Source organism: Physeter macrocephalus, chromosome 8, assembly GCF_002837175.3.
Source record: "Physeter macrocephalus isolate SW-GA chromosome 8, ASM283717v5, whole genome shotgun sequence".
NCBI classification, from domain to species: domain Eukaryota; kingdom Metazoa; phylum Chordata; class Mammalia; order Artiodactyla; family Physeteridae; genus Physeter; species Physeter macrocephalus.
Window position 1 is genome coordinate 143,545,622 of NC_041221.1, and position 18,821 is coordinate 143,564,442.

At 36.3% G+C, this 18,821-nt stretch overlaps 1 protein-coding gene across 1 annotated transcript; it reads left to right on the plus strand.

Moving 5' to 3' along the window:
- Positions 1-3,131: 3,131 nt before the first annotated feature.
- Positions 3,132-17,906, plus strand: LOC102986222 (serine protease inhibitor Kazal-type 6). The gene is made up of 4 exons (XM_007122665.2): positions 3,132-3,261; positions 6,248-6,270; positions 15,714-15,829; positions 17,697-17,906. Exons 1-4 carry the CDS (start codon positions 3,204-3,206, stop codon positions 17,740-17,742), a joined length of 243 nt encoding a protein of 80 aa, XP_007122727.2. The 5' UTR covers positions 3,132-3,203; the 3' UTR covers positions 17,743-17,906.
- The last annotated feature ends 915 nt before the right edge of the window (positions 17,907-18,821 follow it).

Here is an 18,821-nt window from a genome sequence, read left to right on the forward strand (position 1 = left end):
TATGCTAACACATATATATGGAATCTAAGAAAAAAAATGTTATGAAGAGATTAGTGGTAGGACGGGAATAAAACACAGACCTACTAGAGCATGGACTTGAGGACATGGGGAGGGGGAAGGGTAAGCTGTGACGAAGTGAGAGAGTGGCAGGGACATATATGCACTACCAAATGTAAATTAGATAGCTAGTGGGAAGCTGCCGCATAGCACAGGGGGATCACCTCACCGAGAGGGGTGGGATAGGGAGTGTGGGAGGGAGGGAGACGCAAGAGGGAAGAGATATGGGAACATATGTATATGTATAACTGATTCACTTTGTTGTAAAGGAGAAACTAACACACTATTGTAAAACAGTTATACTCCAATAAAGATGTTTAAAAAAAATCACCCTTAAAATTCTTTAAATGTGTACAGATGATTTTGTGTATATTACTCTGAATGGTAATACCTGTGGGTAAATGTATCATCTTATGTAATAGAAAATGTAATTTTACAGTGTTTTTGCTTTTAATTACATAAAACAAAATGTGCATAGCTAATTTTTGGAAGTCAACTGAATGTATGTTGGGACTGCATTCTACTACGTCTATATAAAAGCCATGACTTTTACTGCCTTCTCCCATACCTCCTTTTACTTATTTTGTGTGTGTGTACATGATTCAACTCATTGAAACTTACCCTGAAATTATTTCCTATATTCCTTTCAGAGTATTACAGAAAACAAAATTCAAACTTCTCCCATCTATTTACTTGTAGCCAAAAGACTAGAAATACACAGCTTCTTTAGCATTTAGCTTCTTTAGTTTCTCTGTAAACTTCTATTATCTCAGCTTCTTAGTAAAGGAGCTAATTTAGTGATTCCCATAGTATGTTTCTTACCTTTCCCTTTAAGTTGTAAGAAAAGAAAATAAATCTTTCACATGGGCTCAAAAACCTAACGAAAATTATTGTTTAAGATACTGGACATATCTTAAAATATTTATATATACCACTGATACAATATTCCCTCCCCAACACCTGCCCAGAGTCAAAATTTAATTTGTGCTTTCATGCTCCCAAGCTTTGTTGTCGTCAACAGGGTAAATGATGAAGAAACAGAACTGAAAACATTCAGAAAAAGAGGGTAGATTCATTCTTCCTAAGAATCATTCTACCAAAGCACCTATTGAAGGAAAGCTCTTGAAGGATGGGGGAGGTAGGGAAGGACAGAGTGGAAGGTGAAGGGACAGTAACATTTAGGTAAACAGAGATTCTGAGAGTTTAGAGCAAGGTACAGAAGCAACTACCATAAATGAAATTTGGGGGAGAGAAGTTTAAGCAGATATCTTAGGAAGGACACCATGGATTTTTATGATGGAATATCACTGACTACCACTGTTTTTCATTCTCTGTTAACTCTTTTGAACTGTTTTCATTTTGAAACACAAGGTTATGCTTAGACTGGCCCTAAATATTCTGATCACAGAGAAGAAGAAAGAAATGGAGAAGGCAAACGTGCAAGCATTGGGAGTGGAATGGGGAAGAGGAAGGGAGCACCATACTTAAAACCAAGCCTTTGCAATGTTTCAAAGTTTCCAAGCACTGCCTTCAGGGAGGTGGATCTGAGATCTGTTCTCCCATCTTCTTGCTTGGCTGCCTCATGAATAAACCCCTTCTCTGCTGCAAACCTCAGCATCTCAGCATTTGGCTTGCTGTGCATTGGGTGAACCAAACCTGGTTTGGTTAACACTTGCCAGGCACATACTTTCCCTTCCCAATCCTATCTATACTCCTCTCCCCTCTATCATTTAAGTTCAAGTCTTTAAAAATTTGTCAGGGAAGCAATGAAAAGAAAATAATTCTCATTTTTATCACAGTCATGCTTCAGTTCTGAATAAACAGTAATATCTTATTTGATTATCAAATTCAGTGAAATATAGTCACCATTTTCAAAGACAGAAAATTCAGCCTAAATATTGAGATGAATCAAAGTAAAATTCCTAAAAATATGTAACTTCCAAATGGAAAACAAATATCCTGAAATAAAGGGAATAACAGCTGAACTTTCTATATATTTTCTTAAAGTGACTGTTTTAAAAGGAAACCAATTATTTAGATATATATAACTTCTAAGTTAGTTATTTATACATTGCATTAATCACTTGTGTTTAAATTGGGCACATTTTTCATAGTCTTCCCATACTCTAAATTGTTATATTTTTCTTCATGATATTTTTAGTAGCAGTTTATGATTTGAGACAGATTTTCTCACAGTTTATCACTATAACCACTGTGGGTTTTTTTTTTTTGTTGTTCCCTTAAAGAAAGGTTTGGCATCCCACTCTTTGACCTGTCTAGCAATTAAATTGGCCATGACAGTAGAATTCATCTAACTTTGGATGAAAAGTAGATTTTCAAGGAGTCAAAACATAAAGAGCTTTATTATGACTACTTTTTTTACTTTTTGGAAAAAGGGGAAATATTAAATATTCCTCATTTCAAATATTCCTCAGTTCAGTAACTGTTAAAAATATTTTTTACAAATTAAAAGAAGATACATTGACTCCTTTGTTCATTTTGACTCAAAATTGAAAATCATTGGCATTTGACGACAGTATTTTAAAAAATAACAATCAGATTTCTGCCCAGAAAATGAGTTTGCTGATACAGTTCTGGTGACAATGTAGACTACCTACCCCTTTCAGGTACACCTTGGATGACGTGGACTCTGAAAATCCAAGTTACACCCAAGATTCCATTCACCTGTGGTTACTCATCTGGATCACAGACATGTAGGACCTGTATGAAAGAGACATAGCACCAAATGGGACTCCACCAATGAGCCAGTCATCCCTTTCATGCAGCAAAACCTTAGAGGGAAGAGCAAGGAGGATGTATTGGTTATTAGGAAAGCGCAGATTACCAGCAGAAAATGACATCCTCTAATAATAAGATCTAAGGTACGACTCATACAATTGTCCTAATTTTTAAGATTGATGGGAAGCATAAAGCATTTCTTTAAGTTGGTGACAGGTTCCAATAAATGCCTATAAAGCACTGCCTATGGTTTTAGAATGTGAGTTTATAAAGAAGGTGGAGATTCCAGCTCCCTCCATCATGTCTATATATACGTCTGAGTGTCTGTTTTAGAGCTCTGGGGAGTGTCTTGACAGAGAACCTGAGCTGGACAAAGCAGCCTTAACCTGAGTGAGCTAACTGGCACCATGAAAATATCAGGTGTCCTTCTGTCCCTCTCTCTGGCTCTTTTCTGCTTTTATTCAGGTGAGTTATGTCTTTGTTTTCCTTAAAATTAAAATCCAATACTTATACTAAACTGGAAATGACAAATGAATTTGTCCACCATATTTCAAAATCCTAACAATTTTTATATAAAAGATCAATTCTGAGAGATCATCATCATGGCTGTGATGATGAAAATGGTGATGGTAATAATTACAGAAATAACTTTCATTTGTTGAGCATATAATATATTCTAGGCATGTACTAAGGGCTTTTATGCATTATCTCCAATACACATAGCAAGGTATTCATATTCAAATTCCATATATAAGAAAATTGTGGCACAAACAGTTAAGAAAATTGCAAGGACTTGTAACTAGTAAGCAGAATTTGGAATTTGAATCCGGGTCTTTAGACATCACAGAGGATGTCTGTTCCACAGAAATAGTATGGAGAATGGATAATTATTTTAAATATTAGCTTGACTTTTCAAGACAAGGGAAAGCTTTCCAGTCCTCATTATTCTTCTAATGAGGACTCAACTGAAATTGAAACAAGCAGAAAACAGGAAACTCAATTGGAGAATCCTTCAGAAAAAAGTTATTGAACCTTAGAATTCAGAAACATATATGCTATTGGTGAACTAAACAATTCTTCAAGTAGGGGAGTATCTTTGGCCACCTAAATGAGCAATAGTCATATATTCTATGAATTCAGATTGTTCAAAGGACAATTGTACTTCAGTTTAATGTTTTTCATCACATCATCATCTGTGTGAATGAACAGGGCCATTGCATCTATTTCTTTCCTTCTTTATTATTCTACTCTATGCTATTGTAGTGGGCAAAATACACACTAGAGTCTCTGGACCCAAAACCTAGGCCCATCTCATCTACCAATGTCCTGTGTCAACTAGAGAAACAGCTCAACTCTCTGAGAGATTCTCTCATTTTTAGAATCCTAGACATGAGACTGAGTCCTGGGACCTTCCAGGTCTGGTGTATCATTTTCTGTGACAAAAGTAGTTGAATTTTGCTGCTATCAGAAATTTAAATGCCCAAACATGTAAAAACAATTTTTCAATGAGATTGAGCAGATGAAGAAGTCATTGTTCACGGGAAACTGGTCATATTTTCATAAACAAATCCATTCAGAAATATGAAAAAAATGGATAAACGATTTCTGTGATATTATGTAGTAAGTTTGACTACTAAAGCCAAGTAACTCGAGTAAGTGGCTCAGTCAACTGCTGAGATGACATAAAAACAGATCTGACTATATTAAAATCTACTTGCAAAGACTGACTCAGAAATCAACTGATAATCCTCTCTTTGCTTCTCTCTTTTTTTTAATTTATTTTTTATTTTTTTAACATCTTTATTGGAGTATAACTGTTTTACAATAGTGTGTTAGTTTCTCCTTTACAACAAAGTGAATCAGTTATACATATACATATGTTCCCATATCCCTTCCCTCTTGCGTCTCCCTCCCTCCCACCCTCCCTATCCCACCCCTCTCATGGTCACAAAGCACAGAGGTGATCTCCCTGTGCTATGCGGCTTTGCTTCTCTTTAGAAAGGCTAATTGATCTATTTAATTGGACCTGGTTGACTAATACAAACAAATACTATCAATAATACTAAAACAGGGTCCTTGATAGACATGTTGGCATTTGGGAATGCATAGTGCCCAAGAGTCTTAATGCTGAGACCAAGAGAAATGAATTTCAGTCCTGGCATTTCCATTTTATAGCTGTGTGACCTTTCTGACTCTCATTTTCCTCATCTGTAAAATGGGAATATAAAAGGACTAGCCCTAAATAGGGAAGTAAATGAGAAAATGCATGTAAAGTGCTTAACATAGTGGATGGAACATATTAAGTGTTCAAAAAATGTCTATTAGTATTACTATTACTAAAGTTTTAATAACAAGAGTACTAGTTGGACTCAGGCATTGTTATTTAAGCTTGCTTCCACTTTGACATTTCATACATATAAGACGTCAGGCAAAATCTCTCCTCTTCTGATCAAAGATCTGTACAGCTGAGAAATGACTGAATATTGTGTAACAATGGGTCTTCTCTGGTTATAAAAATCACTTGGAGTGGTTACAGAACTATAGACTTCCAGACCGTATTTGGTCTTATATAATGGAGTTTTTCAAATGGTTGTCCTGGGAATCTGTATTTTAAATAATCAGTCACACCATTGCAATAAGGTTGGTAATCACTACAGTAGATGAGCATTAACTTTTTTTCAAATTTAAAAGCTTTGTTCTCTCCTTATCCTTATCAAAATTCAGCAGCTCATACCAGGATTGAAGTTAAGACTCTTATTATTTCAGGATTTTAAACTACCGTGCTAATTAGCCATTACCTAAAATCACACATACAATTATAAAGGTGCAAGACTGCATTTATGGACTTCTTCTCTTTCGGGAATGTAGAGAGATGTAGCAGGAAAAATTAGTCACAGCAAAGAAAATGAGTTTGTCCTTGCCAGTCTAAATTTGGGCCAAGTCTTTAAAGCTGAGTATAGAAAGCAGAAGAACAATTTAGGGCTCAAAGAACAAACAACAAACCCAATCCCTTCCCTCAATTGCCTGTGACAAAGTCTTTGGGGAGGGACCAAAACCACTGAAATTTGGAATGGCAGAGTTAGAGGAAACTTTCCAATCCAACTTCTCCAAAGTGATGCCAGAAATAATAAAATCATTCCCACAGTAAATTAGTGACTGGGCCAAGACGGTAACATAGATCTCCAGATCCTTAGACTATTTCTCTCACCCCACCCCAACCTCCAAGAAATATTACCTCATCACTGTCCATATCCACATATCACTTTCCAAGTTTCTACTGTTCCCTAAGAGGAGAGCATGTATAAAAGAAAATAACCAAGCCATGACTTGTTGAGATGGCCAAGAACCAAGAACAAGTATCATCCTAGGCTTGGGGATTTCCTAATTTTGCAAATCCCACTTTTTGCGTATTCAGAAATTACAGTGTTTTGATTTTATGCTTTTTTTTCAGGTGTCTTCAGTCAAGGAGTTCAGGTCAGTACATACTTTTATTTATCCTTCAGACCTGAGTGGTTCTTGGCTGGTACTCCCTGACCAAAGAGGTTGTCTATGGGTAAAAGAGCAAAGAAATGGACAAGCAGGCCAGATGAAGAAAACAGCAGAAGTACTTAGTTTTCTAACTACAATATCTTTATGAGAATACTGTTTTCAGTTTAAAAGAACCTAAACACCCACTCCCCGATTTTGTTAAAGTAAAATGAATATAAATAAAAATAGAATGAACTTGCGGTAACATTCATGCTCTTTCACTGATTTCACTGTGTGATCTTAGGCAAGTTACTCAGATTTTCTGAGCTACAATTTCCACAGCTATAGAAAAGGGATATTATTATTTACCTCATAGAATTGGACTTAAATTACATAAACTATGTGGGAGCATTTGGTAAACTATGCATAGTTACAAAAACTATGAAAGGATTAGTTATTGATCAATAATTAACAGCCTCTGAAAGAGTTAGGACAGAGGTTATTATATTCTTTTTAGAAGTAAGGCAACCAAGAGTTGACAGAAAACTTCTTTAGTGTTTTGTACTGCGTATACACAAACTGATCAATCAAACTTAAATACAACTTGGGTTAAAAATTGGAATGGGCACAAATTATCTTTATTGTTTGGCTGATTTTTTCCAAATTAATCCACCAACATTTTTCCAGTTTTCTTGTTCTAACTATCAAAAAGGCAACATAGATGAGGTATTTGCTCTGCCAATCACATCCCGTGTCCATACTGAACATTAATACTTGACCTAGCACTGGTTGTTGTTTGCCTTGCTGTGCCCAAGAAACCTTGGCATCAAAAGTTTCCAGACACTACACTACTGCCAACTAATTGGAGTTGGCAAAGAAGCTGAAAAATATTTTCCAACCCTAATATACCTACTACATTGCATAAGACTTTTTTTTTCAAATTTTAGCATCTCAGAAATTGGAATGTATCTTACAATGAAAGACACCTTACAATTAATTGCCTCTGTGAGTGTATGTGTGCATGCACCTGTGTGTGTCTAATGCACGCACACATGTGTTTGTACTGGTATACATAATTGTACATTTTAAAATTGATTTCTTATGTTTAAATACATATGGTAGCACAGCCTATGCTAAATATCCAAACAAAGACACATGAAAAGGACATGAGATCCAGCCAATACATTTTATATCCCATTAGGTAGTAAAATATGTTTAAGACCATTACACATAGATTTTTAAAATATGGAATTTAAAAAAAAAATAAAAATAAAAAATAAAATAAAATATGGAATTTAATCCTGATTTTCTCATTAGCACAAAAGTCACTTCCCTCCTTTGGGCTCTCATTTCCCAGATTGTTAATGTTTCCCAGATTTTTAGTGGTTCCTAAAGTTCATTTAAAATAATCTATCTGCTTGCTTTAGGATCTCTGGGGATGATTACTAAATATTAATATGTAGATCCTCAGGGACCATGCCAGGCTTACTGAATAATAATCCCAGGTGGGAGGTTTTGAATCTGCGTCCTAAGAATCTAGTGCTGGGATGCACTGACTTTGGAGTGCTCAAGTATGTTGGAGACTATATAGATGAGCTCCAATTTGAAAACTTCCTGCCTGTGTAATTTGAAGGATATCTCTTTCCCTTCTCATTGCCTTTGTTTCCACATCTCTAAAATGAAGAGTTGGATTTAATGATCTTTAAAGCCCCTTCTGGCTTAGGTATCTGAATCAGTCTGAACCAAGCATGCCTTGCGAAGACTGCTGTCTCTTTTCCATTCAAATATAAAGGGCAGGGGCTTCCCTGGTGGTGCAGTGGTTAAGAATCCACTTGCCAATGCAGGGGACATGGGTTCGAGCCCTGGTCCGGGAAGATCCCACATGCCGCGGAGCAACTAAGCCCGTGCGCCACAACTACTGAGCCTGCGCTCTATAGCCCACAAGCCACAACTACTGAAGCCCACATGCCTAAAGCCCGTGCTCTGCAACAAGAGAAGCCACCACAATAATAAGCCCGCGTACCGCAACAAAGAGTAGCCCCGCTCACCGCAACTAGAGAAAGCCCGCGCGCAGCAACAAAGACCCAACGCAGCCAAAAATAAATAAATAAATAAATAAATAAATAAATAAATAAATAAATAATAAATACACAAATATAAAGGGCAAAGAGGGTACCACCTTTAGGATGACATCAAGGCTACCCCTTCTCTTCTGCATGCCTGGAAAGAGGGTGACAGTCCCAAAGCCAGGCAGAAAAAGTTGAAACTAACCTTAGAAGCATGCCTGCCCAAGTTTGATCCAGCCAAGACAAAAGGAAGAACAATTTTTTCCAACACTCAAGTCAATCTATTCATGCCAAGAAGTCTCTTCATTATGAAGCATCTGATGGGAGATTACAGCTAGCAGTCTAAATTAGAGATTTGTAAAAGTTTCTCATTCTTTCAAAAATATTATTTGAGCTAAACAAAAAGCACGTTCTGAGACTTTTGGAATTCATGGTCCTACAAATTCATGGTCATGTCCCTGTAATGTAAATGACTAATATGCTACCAACTCCAAGTAGGAACATTAAATAACATAATAATAAAATAAAAATAACTTAAAAACTACAATTTACCATCACCACCCTTCATTACAGAAACTGTAGTATAATAACAAATGCTTGAAAGTCATAATCTCAGAATAAGGATAGTCCTTTAACCTGGATAAATTTTGCTTTTAGAATCACTTACTACACTATGTTTATTTTTCTTATTTCCCCTATCAGGCTGTGTATTTAGGAACCATATACTTAAAGAGATGTTTAAATGAATATTTCTGATTGGAATTAACAAACCTCTCAAAAACAATAATCGGCAACCATTTTCTTACAATAATTTTGGGGATATCTAAGTTCAGTTTTATTTGTATTTTAAGATAAATATATGGTAAATTTTCATAGTAAAACAATGCTTCATGACTAGAATATGTTTGGGGCTGTTCATTTTTCCTAGTTAGCTTGAATTCACTTATAATTAATATACTGACAGAATACCTAAATACAATTTGGAGATGTTAACCAGTCTCTACAACTTAACTACAGAGGAAAACTGAAGCCTCAGAAAGAGGACCTTGCTGAGTCAAGTTTACCAACAGCAGTAAAGCTATGCAGTCAACAACTCAGGACCCCTGACTCCATACTGAGTGAGCTTCCACAGCTCCATGCTAGCTATAACCAGCAACAGAAAGCCATTGTGCAGTTCATGGGAAAGTGCTCTGAGCAGTATAATTGTCTAACAAATTCACAACAGTGTTCACTAGCCTCATGTCTTAAAGAAGTAATTAAAACAATAGTTTCAAGTAAGATAACCTGTCTCCACATGTTGAAGGAATTCTGAAACTTGAAGGAAATGGAGGAAAAGAGAGCAGAATTGACTGCATTGGCTCAGGTCAGAAATGTTGAGGGTGGGTATAGGTAGTAAATTTAGAATTAGTGAAGATGCTTAAGATAAAGAAATACATGAAAGACAACACTTGCAAGGGGATAGAAATGGTGATGTTTTAATCTGAGGGTAGGCTGAGGAATCTGAAGAATGGTGCTGTTATGAAAAATGGAAAAATTAGAATGTAAAACTAGTTTGGAGGGAAAAATAAAGAGTTATATTTTGGTCACAAATGAATATTAAGTATGAATCAGATTGTTGACTAAAGGTGTCTTGTACATTTCTGACAAACAGAAATTGGAGTTAGAGATTCTGATGAAGATTCAAGAAAAAAAAAGTCTAGGACTCATTAGCATCATCTGGGAAAACATGTTCTCAGAGAAAATCAAGTGTATAAAATTTTCTTGACAATGAACATGAATACTCAGAAGGAAACTAGAAAAGACAAAAAAAAGGATAGAGAAGAAATAGCTGGAAAACTGGAGTACTGACATATACAGAAATCAGGAAAGAGTTTTGAAAAGGTGGGAGTGGTCAAGAGTAGCACATATAAAGAAATCATGAACATTTTATAAATAGCCAATGGATGTACCCTGAAAGATGTCATTTTTTTAGACCAGTTTTGGTAGTGTGGAAGGAGCGTGAAAACCGGGAAAGTAGAAGCCAAGTCAGGGAGGGGTTAGGAAAATTGGTACAATAAAGAAAGGGATTGATTTAACCACATAGGTAGTAAAGGGAAGAAGAAATGAAGTCCTACATCCTAGGGAAATGTGTGTGTGTCTGCAAATTTTCTTTGGCTTTATTTGTAGAATTAAAATATTAAACTAAAATATCAATGATGCTGACTCTTTAGTTGACTTAGTGACCATATAAACTCACTTCACACCCAAGTTAAATGATTTTGTAGTCACTGTTAGCAAAGATGACTAATTTGGGTAACAAAAATGTCACTGCATTCCAAAATATTTTAGAAGGCACAGTTCTTTGAAGAACCATAAGAGGTCAGGCTGATACTAAACACTGGCACCCAATGCCTGGAAGTAGTATCTGAAAGCTGGACTATCTAAGGAAATAAATGGAGGCACTTGTTAAATTCAACACCAATCTAAAATTTTTTAAAAACTGTTTTAAGCTAAGTAAAGTAGGGTAAGAAATAATGGGCTCAAAAATTCTAGAACATGATACAATTTACATTATTAGTGCTTATAATAGTAATCTTACACGACACTTGACACTTTACAAAGTGTTTTCATAGGATTTATCATTACAACAATCCTAGAAAACAGGCATTACCTGCCCCTTGTTAAAGATGAAGATTTTTAAACTCAGCAACACTGAGAGCACAAAATAATGCAGGTAATAAGTGGGAGAAACAGAATTCAGACTTAGGTGAGTCTAATCCCATCTTCAGGATAATCCCCTAGAATTACAGAGTATTAGGGCATTTTAAGTAGCGGGGGTAGGGGTTGTCTTTCAGCTCTCCTAGGTCTCCCAAATGCCTCATGGAGGACACTTTAAAGGAGAAAAGATAACCCTATTGTTACCCTTTGTCTAGACCTGCTTCAACTTGGACTGAGAAGCCAATTGCTTGGATTCCGCTTAAAGGAGTCTTAAAATAAAAATACAAAAGAGCAGAGAAAATTTAAGCAGAGGAATGACACGACACTCCAAAATCAGCCACTTCTTGTTGGTTCTGAGAGATGTGGGCTCTTTCTAGTCTCAACTCTGATATTCCTCTGCCTCACTCTTTGCCTCACAAAAGGGATTTCTGGATGGCTCTACAAAGGCATTCTTAACCTCCTCCAACCTCTGGGGCTCTCGGAGAGTGGTCCTTTTCTGCCCCCAGTCACCAAGCTAAAAATTTTCACACAGTGAGTGAAGTGGATCCTTTAGACATAAAGGAGGAAGCATTTGGGCAACAGTTGTTCTCCCACCCAACTGCAGAACTAAGGACTTAGCTTTATTTAAGCTACTCCACCGGAAGAAGTCACAGCTAAATCTTGGGTTATCAAAGCTGGAGCATCATTAGAGTTTATCTAGTCTGACGGTACTTAGCATGTGCTATGAGTTACAGAGCCTTTCAGAATGTGATGAGAGATACAGTTAGGGCAGGCCTACAATGAGCAGCTTATTTTCTACACTCCTCCTCCAGGACTATTTCAAATATTCCACACTGACTTTCTACAACTCTCAGGTGACCACATTTGATCCTTATAAAAACCCTGGGAATGAGACATGGCAGCTGTGTTTTCTGGTTTTGGGGTTTTCTTTAATTTTTTGGTTAAGAAAATTGAGGCGCAGATATTGAGTATTTTGTCCAAGCTAACACAACTGGCCAATGGCAAATGGCAGAACAAGTTCTATAATATGATTCCTGAGCTTACTTCAGGGATCATGAAAGGCCACTGCAATTTACAGGCATGTAGGTTTGTATCTATGTTAAGGAGGTTTGTTCATATACCGTTTGGTTGATTAGGTTTTATTCGCTGAAATCCTTTGCTTTTCCTAGTCTCATTCCCACGGGGCAGTGGAAGCGGCAAGTGGGTTTGGGGAGGCAGCTGCGTTCTAGAAATTCTCAAAGCGAAGACCCTCCCCAAGTGCCACTTCCATACCTGCTTTCTAAAGGACAAAAGGCGCTGCGTAGGGCCGGCTGCCAGGGAAAGGCGGCTTAAGGAGGCGTCTCTTTCATGTAAGAGACTTTCTTTTTTTCTTTTCCTTACCTGCCCTGAGAGGGCACCTCCGGTATCTTCCCCATAAGCGTCTTTGCCGTAAACATCTTTGCCCCCGGGTGTTTTAGCCATGGGTAACTAATTAGCCGTAAGGCAATTTTGCCGTAAAACATAAACTAACAGGTTGATCTTTCGGGTTGATGATTCGGTTTCCACTGGTAGACAGTTTGGTTTCATTTATCCATTGATTCAGTAGTCCAATTTTTATATTACATAAATCTTAGCCCTCATAATAGTCTAGACGGTGAGGAGCACACTGGCAGTCTTAAAATAGTGGATGATAAAAACTACACATATGGACTTGATAGAAAACATGGTGATAATACTTACTTGACAATATACCAGGCTTTTACAAGGCAATTCAAAGCTTAGTTACAAATGTGCATCCTAGTATTTGGAAAACAATACCTCTGTTAACGAAGGCAGATATTTTAGCAAAAAAGAAACAGTGCGATGCCAAACGAGGAGACTAATCAAGCAAAAAAAGATATAATACTATGAACTAAAGATGTTGATGGCAAATGCTTAGGTACAACCCACAATTAAATTAGGTGTTTGTGCAATATGGCCCTGAATTTGCACACATTTTAAATGAATTCAAACATGCTGTATTTTGCAATAAAGTCTTTTTAATTTTGCTATGAAAAATAAATTCATTATATCCTCATGAATGTCCCTCTTTTATTTTTAGTAATTTTATCTTTTACAGTAAAATTGTCTTACGGTCAACTAGCTATCAGTGAAAGTGTTTGTGGCAAAAATGCTTGTGGCAAAGATGCTTACAGAAAAGAAATTTGTCGTGAAAATATTTACCTAGAACCTGTAGAGACACACATATCTCTGACTGAGATGCCCTTTTCTCAGCTTCCACATTGCCTCTATTTGTCCCACTACGGCATTTACGACACGTTGTGCTGAAATTACCTGTTTCCCTAATGCAGATAAGATGGTGAGCTTATTGAGATATTTATAACCGCTTCCTCTTTGTATCACTAGCACCAGAACTGTGTTTTCAAAATACTATCAATAATTACCCATTAGCTCTTTGTGAAATAAAGGAAAATATCTATGATGATTCTGTGGTTTAAAGAATTTTCTTGACTCAAGCACACAATTGCAAATGTGTATATTAATGACATAAATACAAAATGCATTAGCTTTTGAAAAAAATACATTCTATGGTTTATAATACCCTAAAGATTTTCCAGCTTTTATTTTCTGTTTGGAGACCTAAAGAAAAGATTACTCTCCTGGAAGTGGTATGAGAGGATGGAGTTATCTTAAAGAGCAGAGGAGAGAGTGGGCCTGTAGGTAGGACTGTAAGAAGCCTAGGTATCTCCTATTTGACCATGCGCTAAGAAAATCTCTGGTTAGCACCATACTACCCAATCTTAATAGTACAAGTTGCCAAATTTCAACAAAAAGTGTATATTTAAGAGTCTCAGGTACCTTAAATCTGATATATGTGATAATATTTTTTAACTCAGTTGTATAGCTCTTTTGCTGGGCATTTTCTCATGCAAACCTTCAGAGTGCTTTATCAGTAATGATGGTTTGCTAATACTTTAAACAAATGGTTCCTCTTACCTCTGCCCATACAGTCCCCTAATAAGGTATTTTAATAAAGCCTACGTGGCCTGACTATAAGCATGGTCAAGGGTATACCATGACAGTTGGTCATTATTTCTCTCTATGAGGATGTGATGGAAATCAACCATAGTACACTGTTGGAAATTCTGGGTCAGCTATGAGGAGTATGTTCAAGCACTGGTCTCAATGCTTCTGGTTGTGTGGCACTGGTAAGCCACTTAATTTCCTGAAGATCAATTATACATATTGGCTAGGGCTTCCCTGGTGGCACAGTGGTTTGGAATCCGCCTCCCAATGCAGGGGACATGGGTTCGAGCCCTGGTCCGGGAAGATCCCACATTGCCGCGGAGCAACTGGGCCTGTGCGTCACAACTACCGAGCCTGTGCTCTAGAGCCCACAAGCCACAACTGCTGAGCCCACGTGCGACAACTACTGAGGCCTGCGCGCCTAGAGCCCTTGCTCTGCAACAAGAGAAGCCACCGCAATGAGAAGCCCGTGCACCGCAACGAAGAGTAGCCCCCACTCTCTGCAACTAGAGAAAGCCCATGTGCAGCAACGAAGACCCAATGCAGCCAAAAATAAATAATAAATAAATAAATAATTTTTTAAAAAAAATTATACATATTAGCTAATATGTATAATTTGTTCAGTGTGCGTCTCAGGGTTATTGTGAGACCACTGAGTTGATCCATATGAAAATAGTTTGGAGATTATGAAGCAATTAATAAACGTAAGACAGTATTATTTTAATGGAACTGTGATGGGGTAAAGTATGGTCCCTCTATTCATGTTTAAATGTCACTTCTTTCAACATAGCTGCCATCTGAAGGAGTTCAGTTCTACCTACTGCATATTGCCTGTACCCTGGAATAAAATGGCTCAAATATTATCTGCATGCCAGATATTGACTCAACTGACACTGAATTGAAAAGAATCTTAAAACTTCAGACTACTTCTGAGAGACCACTAGAACCGAGGGGATATATTAGTAGCATAAGCTCTATCATTCCTTCTATAGAGCCCTTGATGATATTAATCAGTCGTAGCGTGTGTTCTCACCAAGTCTTGATGCAACCTCAGAATCCTTCAAAACAGAGTTTAGGGTAGCCATTACTCAGTTTTTGTAGTAGGCACAAAAGTTCAAATTCTACAAACAGACTCTGGGACAGAGTAAATTAACATAATTACATTGGAATTTTGTTTTCAAGAGTTAATAAATGGATGTAGCAGCCACAGGGAAAATTAACAAGCTAACAGATAACATCTGGGAGCTCCTAGCAGTGATCTTTAAAGCAATGCAGAAGGAGTGCTATTGGAGTTACATTTAATACAGTTTAAAAAACAAATGCCATTTAAAGACCAAAATCAACTTTTAGTTGGAACAATTTAGTGTTGGAGCAAAAAGTCATACCTATAGCATTTGCCTTACTTCTTCTGTAAAAAGTAAACATCTGCCTTACATCATTATCTTACTCCTGAATACAATAATTATAACCATGTATTTCCTATTTCTTAAAAAGTCTTAATTATGTTTAATATATTCTAGTTAGAAAAGGAAAGTGATTTTCTATTTCAGGAAACTTTACATCACAACTACATACACTACTATAGATAATTCTAAGTTTGCTGTCCAAAGCTTCTGTTCTGAGGGACAGTCCCTTAGACAGAATGCACTAATATCAATGTCAGTGTGTTTACTTTGCTAGATTGACTGTGGTGAGTTCCAGGACCCCAATGTCCACTGCACTCGAGAATCTAATCCCCACTGTGGTTCTGATGGCCAGACGTATGGCAATAAATGTACCTTCTGTAAGGCAGTGGTGTAAGTATCATACCAAAACTTCCTTGCAAACACAAACTTCCAGAATAAGACTATGACACTTTCCCTGAGATATTCTAGAAAGTTCTACTCATACCCACCCATAGAAACTGAAGAAATAAGCTGCAGGCAAATGGGTTGAAAACATATGGGTCTGTGACACAAATGAACCTATCTATGAAACAGAAATAGAATCACAGACATAGAGAATAGACTGGTGGTTGCCAAGGGGGAGGGGGTGGGAGAGGTTTGTATTGGGAGTTTGGGATTAGCACATGCAAACTAGTATATATAGAATGGATAAACAACAAGGTCCTACTGTATAGCACAGGGAACTCTAGTCAGTATCCTGTGATAAACCATAATTAAAAAGAATATGAAAAAGAATGTATGTATAACGGAGTCACTTTGCTGTACAGCAGTAATTAACACAACACTGTAAATCAACTATACTTCAATTAAAAATTTTTTTTAAAAAAGAAAACATATGGGTCAAAAACAAACCAAAAAAAATTATCTAAATTATTTGAAAACATAAACAGTTAGTTTACTTTGTTATTATTAAATTTGACTCAGGAAAATTATTTTAAAAATTTATACATCTTTAAGAATTTTGACACAGTTTCTTATTTTTTCCTTTATTTCTAATTAAAATTTCAATAATTTTCATTCAGTTATGTTTGTTGTTATTATTAATTTTAGAAAAGATGAAAGAAATTTTTTAATGTGCAGTCAAGTTTGAAAATTCATCAAAATCAAAAACATGAAAAACTTGTGAGAAAATTTATCAAGTAAAATATTACTTTAACCAAATTACTTTCAGACATTTTATTTTATCACAAATTATATGTTGCTAAGGCACCAAGTCCCATTCATTCTTCTCTTTTAGTCTGATGAAAAGAGCCTTTCAATAAAGAATAGAGGAGAGGATTATCCCTTATTATCCAGACATTCAAACTTTACAGATAGTATACTAGGAAGATCCTATCAAGGGCCAATATTTATTGAATTTACATGTTTATAAGAAAGAACAGGTGCTGTAGATTTTAGCCAATTGACTGTGAGATTCCTGATTAAATATAATTTATAATTAATAAAAATTTATTCAATCATTCAATCAATCTTTTGGTTTGATTGCTCTAAAAGCAAGGGGGTTTAACCCAGATAAAAGTTACCTTACTTCCTCTATCACTGTCATCATTTTCTTGTATTAGAGTTTCTTCTATGAATGCCTTAATTTCCCTCAATTTAGCCATAAAATTCCTAAGCACAGGGATTATATAAATCCCTATCAATAATAACAGGGCTAAGTACATAGAATGATATAAATAAATATCGAATCAATGCATAGTACATGTGTGCCTATGTTTCTATATAACATATCTGAAAAATCAATACCAAAATCTTCCCAGGAAAAGTGCAGTAAGGTGAGATTTTATTTAATGGTCCCATATTGCTGAGAAGGCCTGAATAAATGTCTGCTATAAAATGTCAAATGCCTGAATATTTGGTTCAACTTCTTACATCTTCTATCAGGTTAGAACTATGACAGTATAGTCTCCTTGCCATTATATCTCCTGTCACTTTTACCTTTTCTAGTTGAATACATATTTATTCTCAGATAACGAACAGTTAAACCCAAAAAGTCTAAACCCTAGTAAAACTCTGAAGTTTGTTAAGATTCAGGCTTTCTGCAATTAGGCAGATGTTACCTCTGAGTGCATTTAAATAACTCCTGCCTAATCATAGACATGGATACCTGTAAAGCAAATGATTACATGGACTATGACAGAGTTAAACCTTTTTCCAACCTCTGTGAGGGATACTAATGATATTGCACTGAGCATACATTTGTCTTTCTTTTTTGTAGGAAAAGTGGTGGGAAGCTCAACCTAAAGCACCATGGAACATGCTGAATCAGAACAAGCATTTTCTGCTGACTTGCCAGCTCCCTCATCCTCCTTTTCTTGCCTCTGCTCTTACTTTAGTGAATCCTTTCAATTTATAAAGACACACCTTCTACTCTACCTTGAGCTTGGGGAGTTCAATATCTATTTCCCTTGATTCGCTTGTCAATAAAGTAAATTCTGTAGAAGTACTGTTTGTGTTTTTACTTTGTGATCAAGAAAACATACAGATACAATATGGAATATTGACCTGGCGTAAACCTGGATAAAAAGACCTGTTTTTCTGATCAAAACCAACCATGCAGTCACTGTGGGATCTTAGGAAAATCCCTCCTCCCTCTCTTATTCTTGGAATTTCAATGTGAATAATGAAGGATTTTTAACAAAATGACCATATGTTTATAATTATTTTACAATATCTACCATTTAAGTCTTAGATCATGAATTATAGGTTCTTCCCAATTTCAGGAAGAGTATTTTATATAAAAATAAAACATTTATCCTCCCTGGACCATAGTTTTCTTATCTCTATGGAATGATGGATTACATTACTACGTAGACATTACATAAAGACACGCTTTATTTGGTTTCCCAGCAACATTGAAGGGTCTAACAGTTAGAAAGAAGTGGATATATATTCAATGAATAATGAATAGATACAAAGTTTCTAAAAGTGTGCACATTAAAGAATGTAGTAAACTGATCTTAATCATGGAATGAGAGAACTGGATGAAATGTGAGAAATCTTAAGGCCCAGAGAAAGCTTACTTATACTGCCAAAGAAAAAAGCTCCAGTTAGTAGAAAAGTCAAGGTTAAAACATAGCTCTTTTGATAATTAGCTCAGTCTCCACATAGCTGGCTCAATCCTAGGTAAACAAGTTGAATAAACAAATATCTCATTCTTAGCCATCCAGTTGGAAGTATTGAAAAATCTCCCTTTGAGTACTCTTATTCAGTAAAGCATGTATTTACAAACAACCTCTTCCTGGGTGAACTCACACAGAAGACCTCTCTAGATGCATTTTCTAGGTGATCATCCTTCTGCCAGCAAATGTTCTCCGTGCTTAGAATACAGTGATGGACAGGG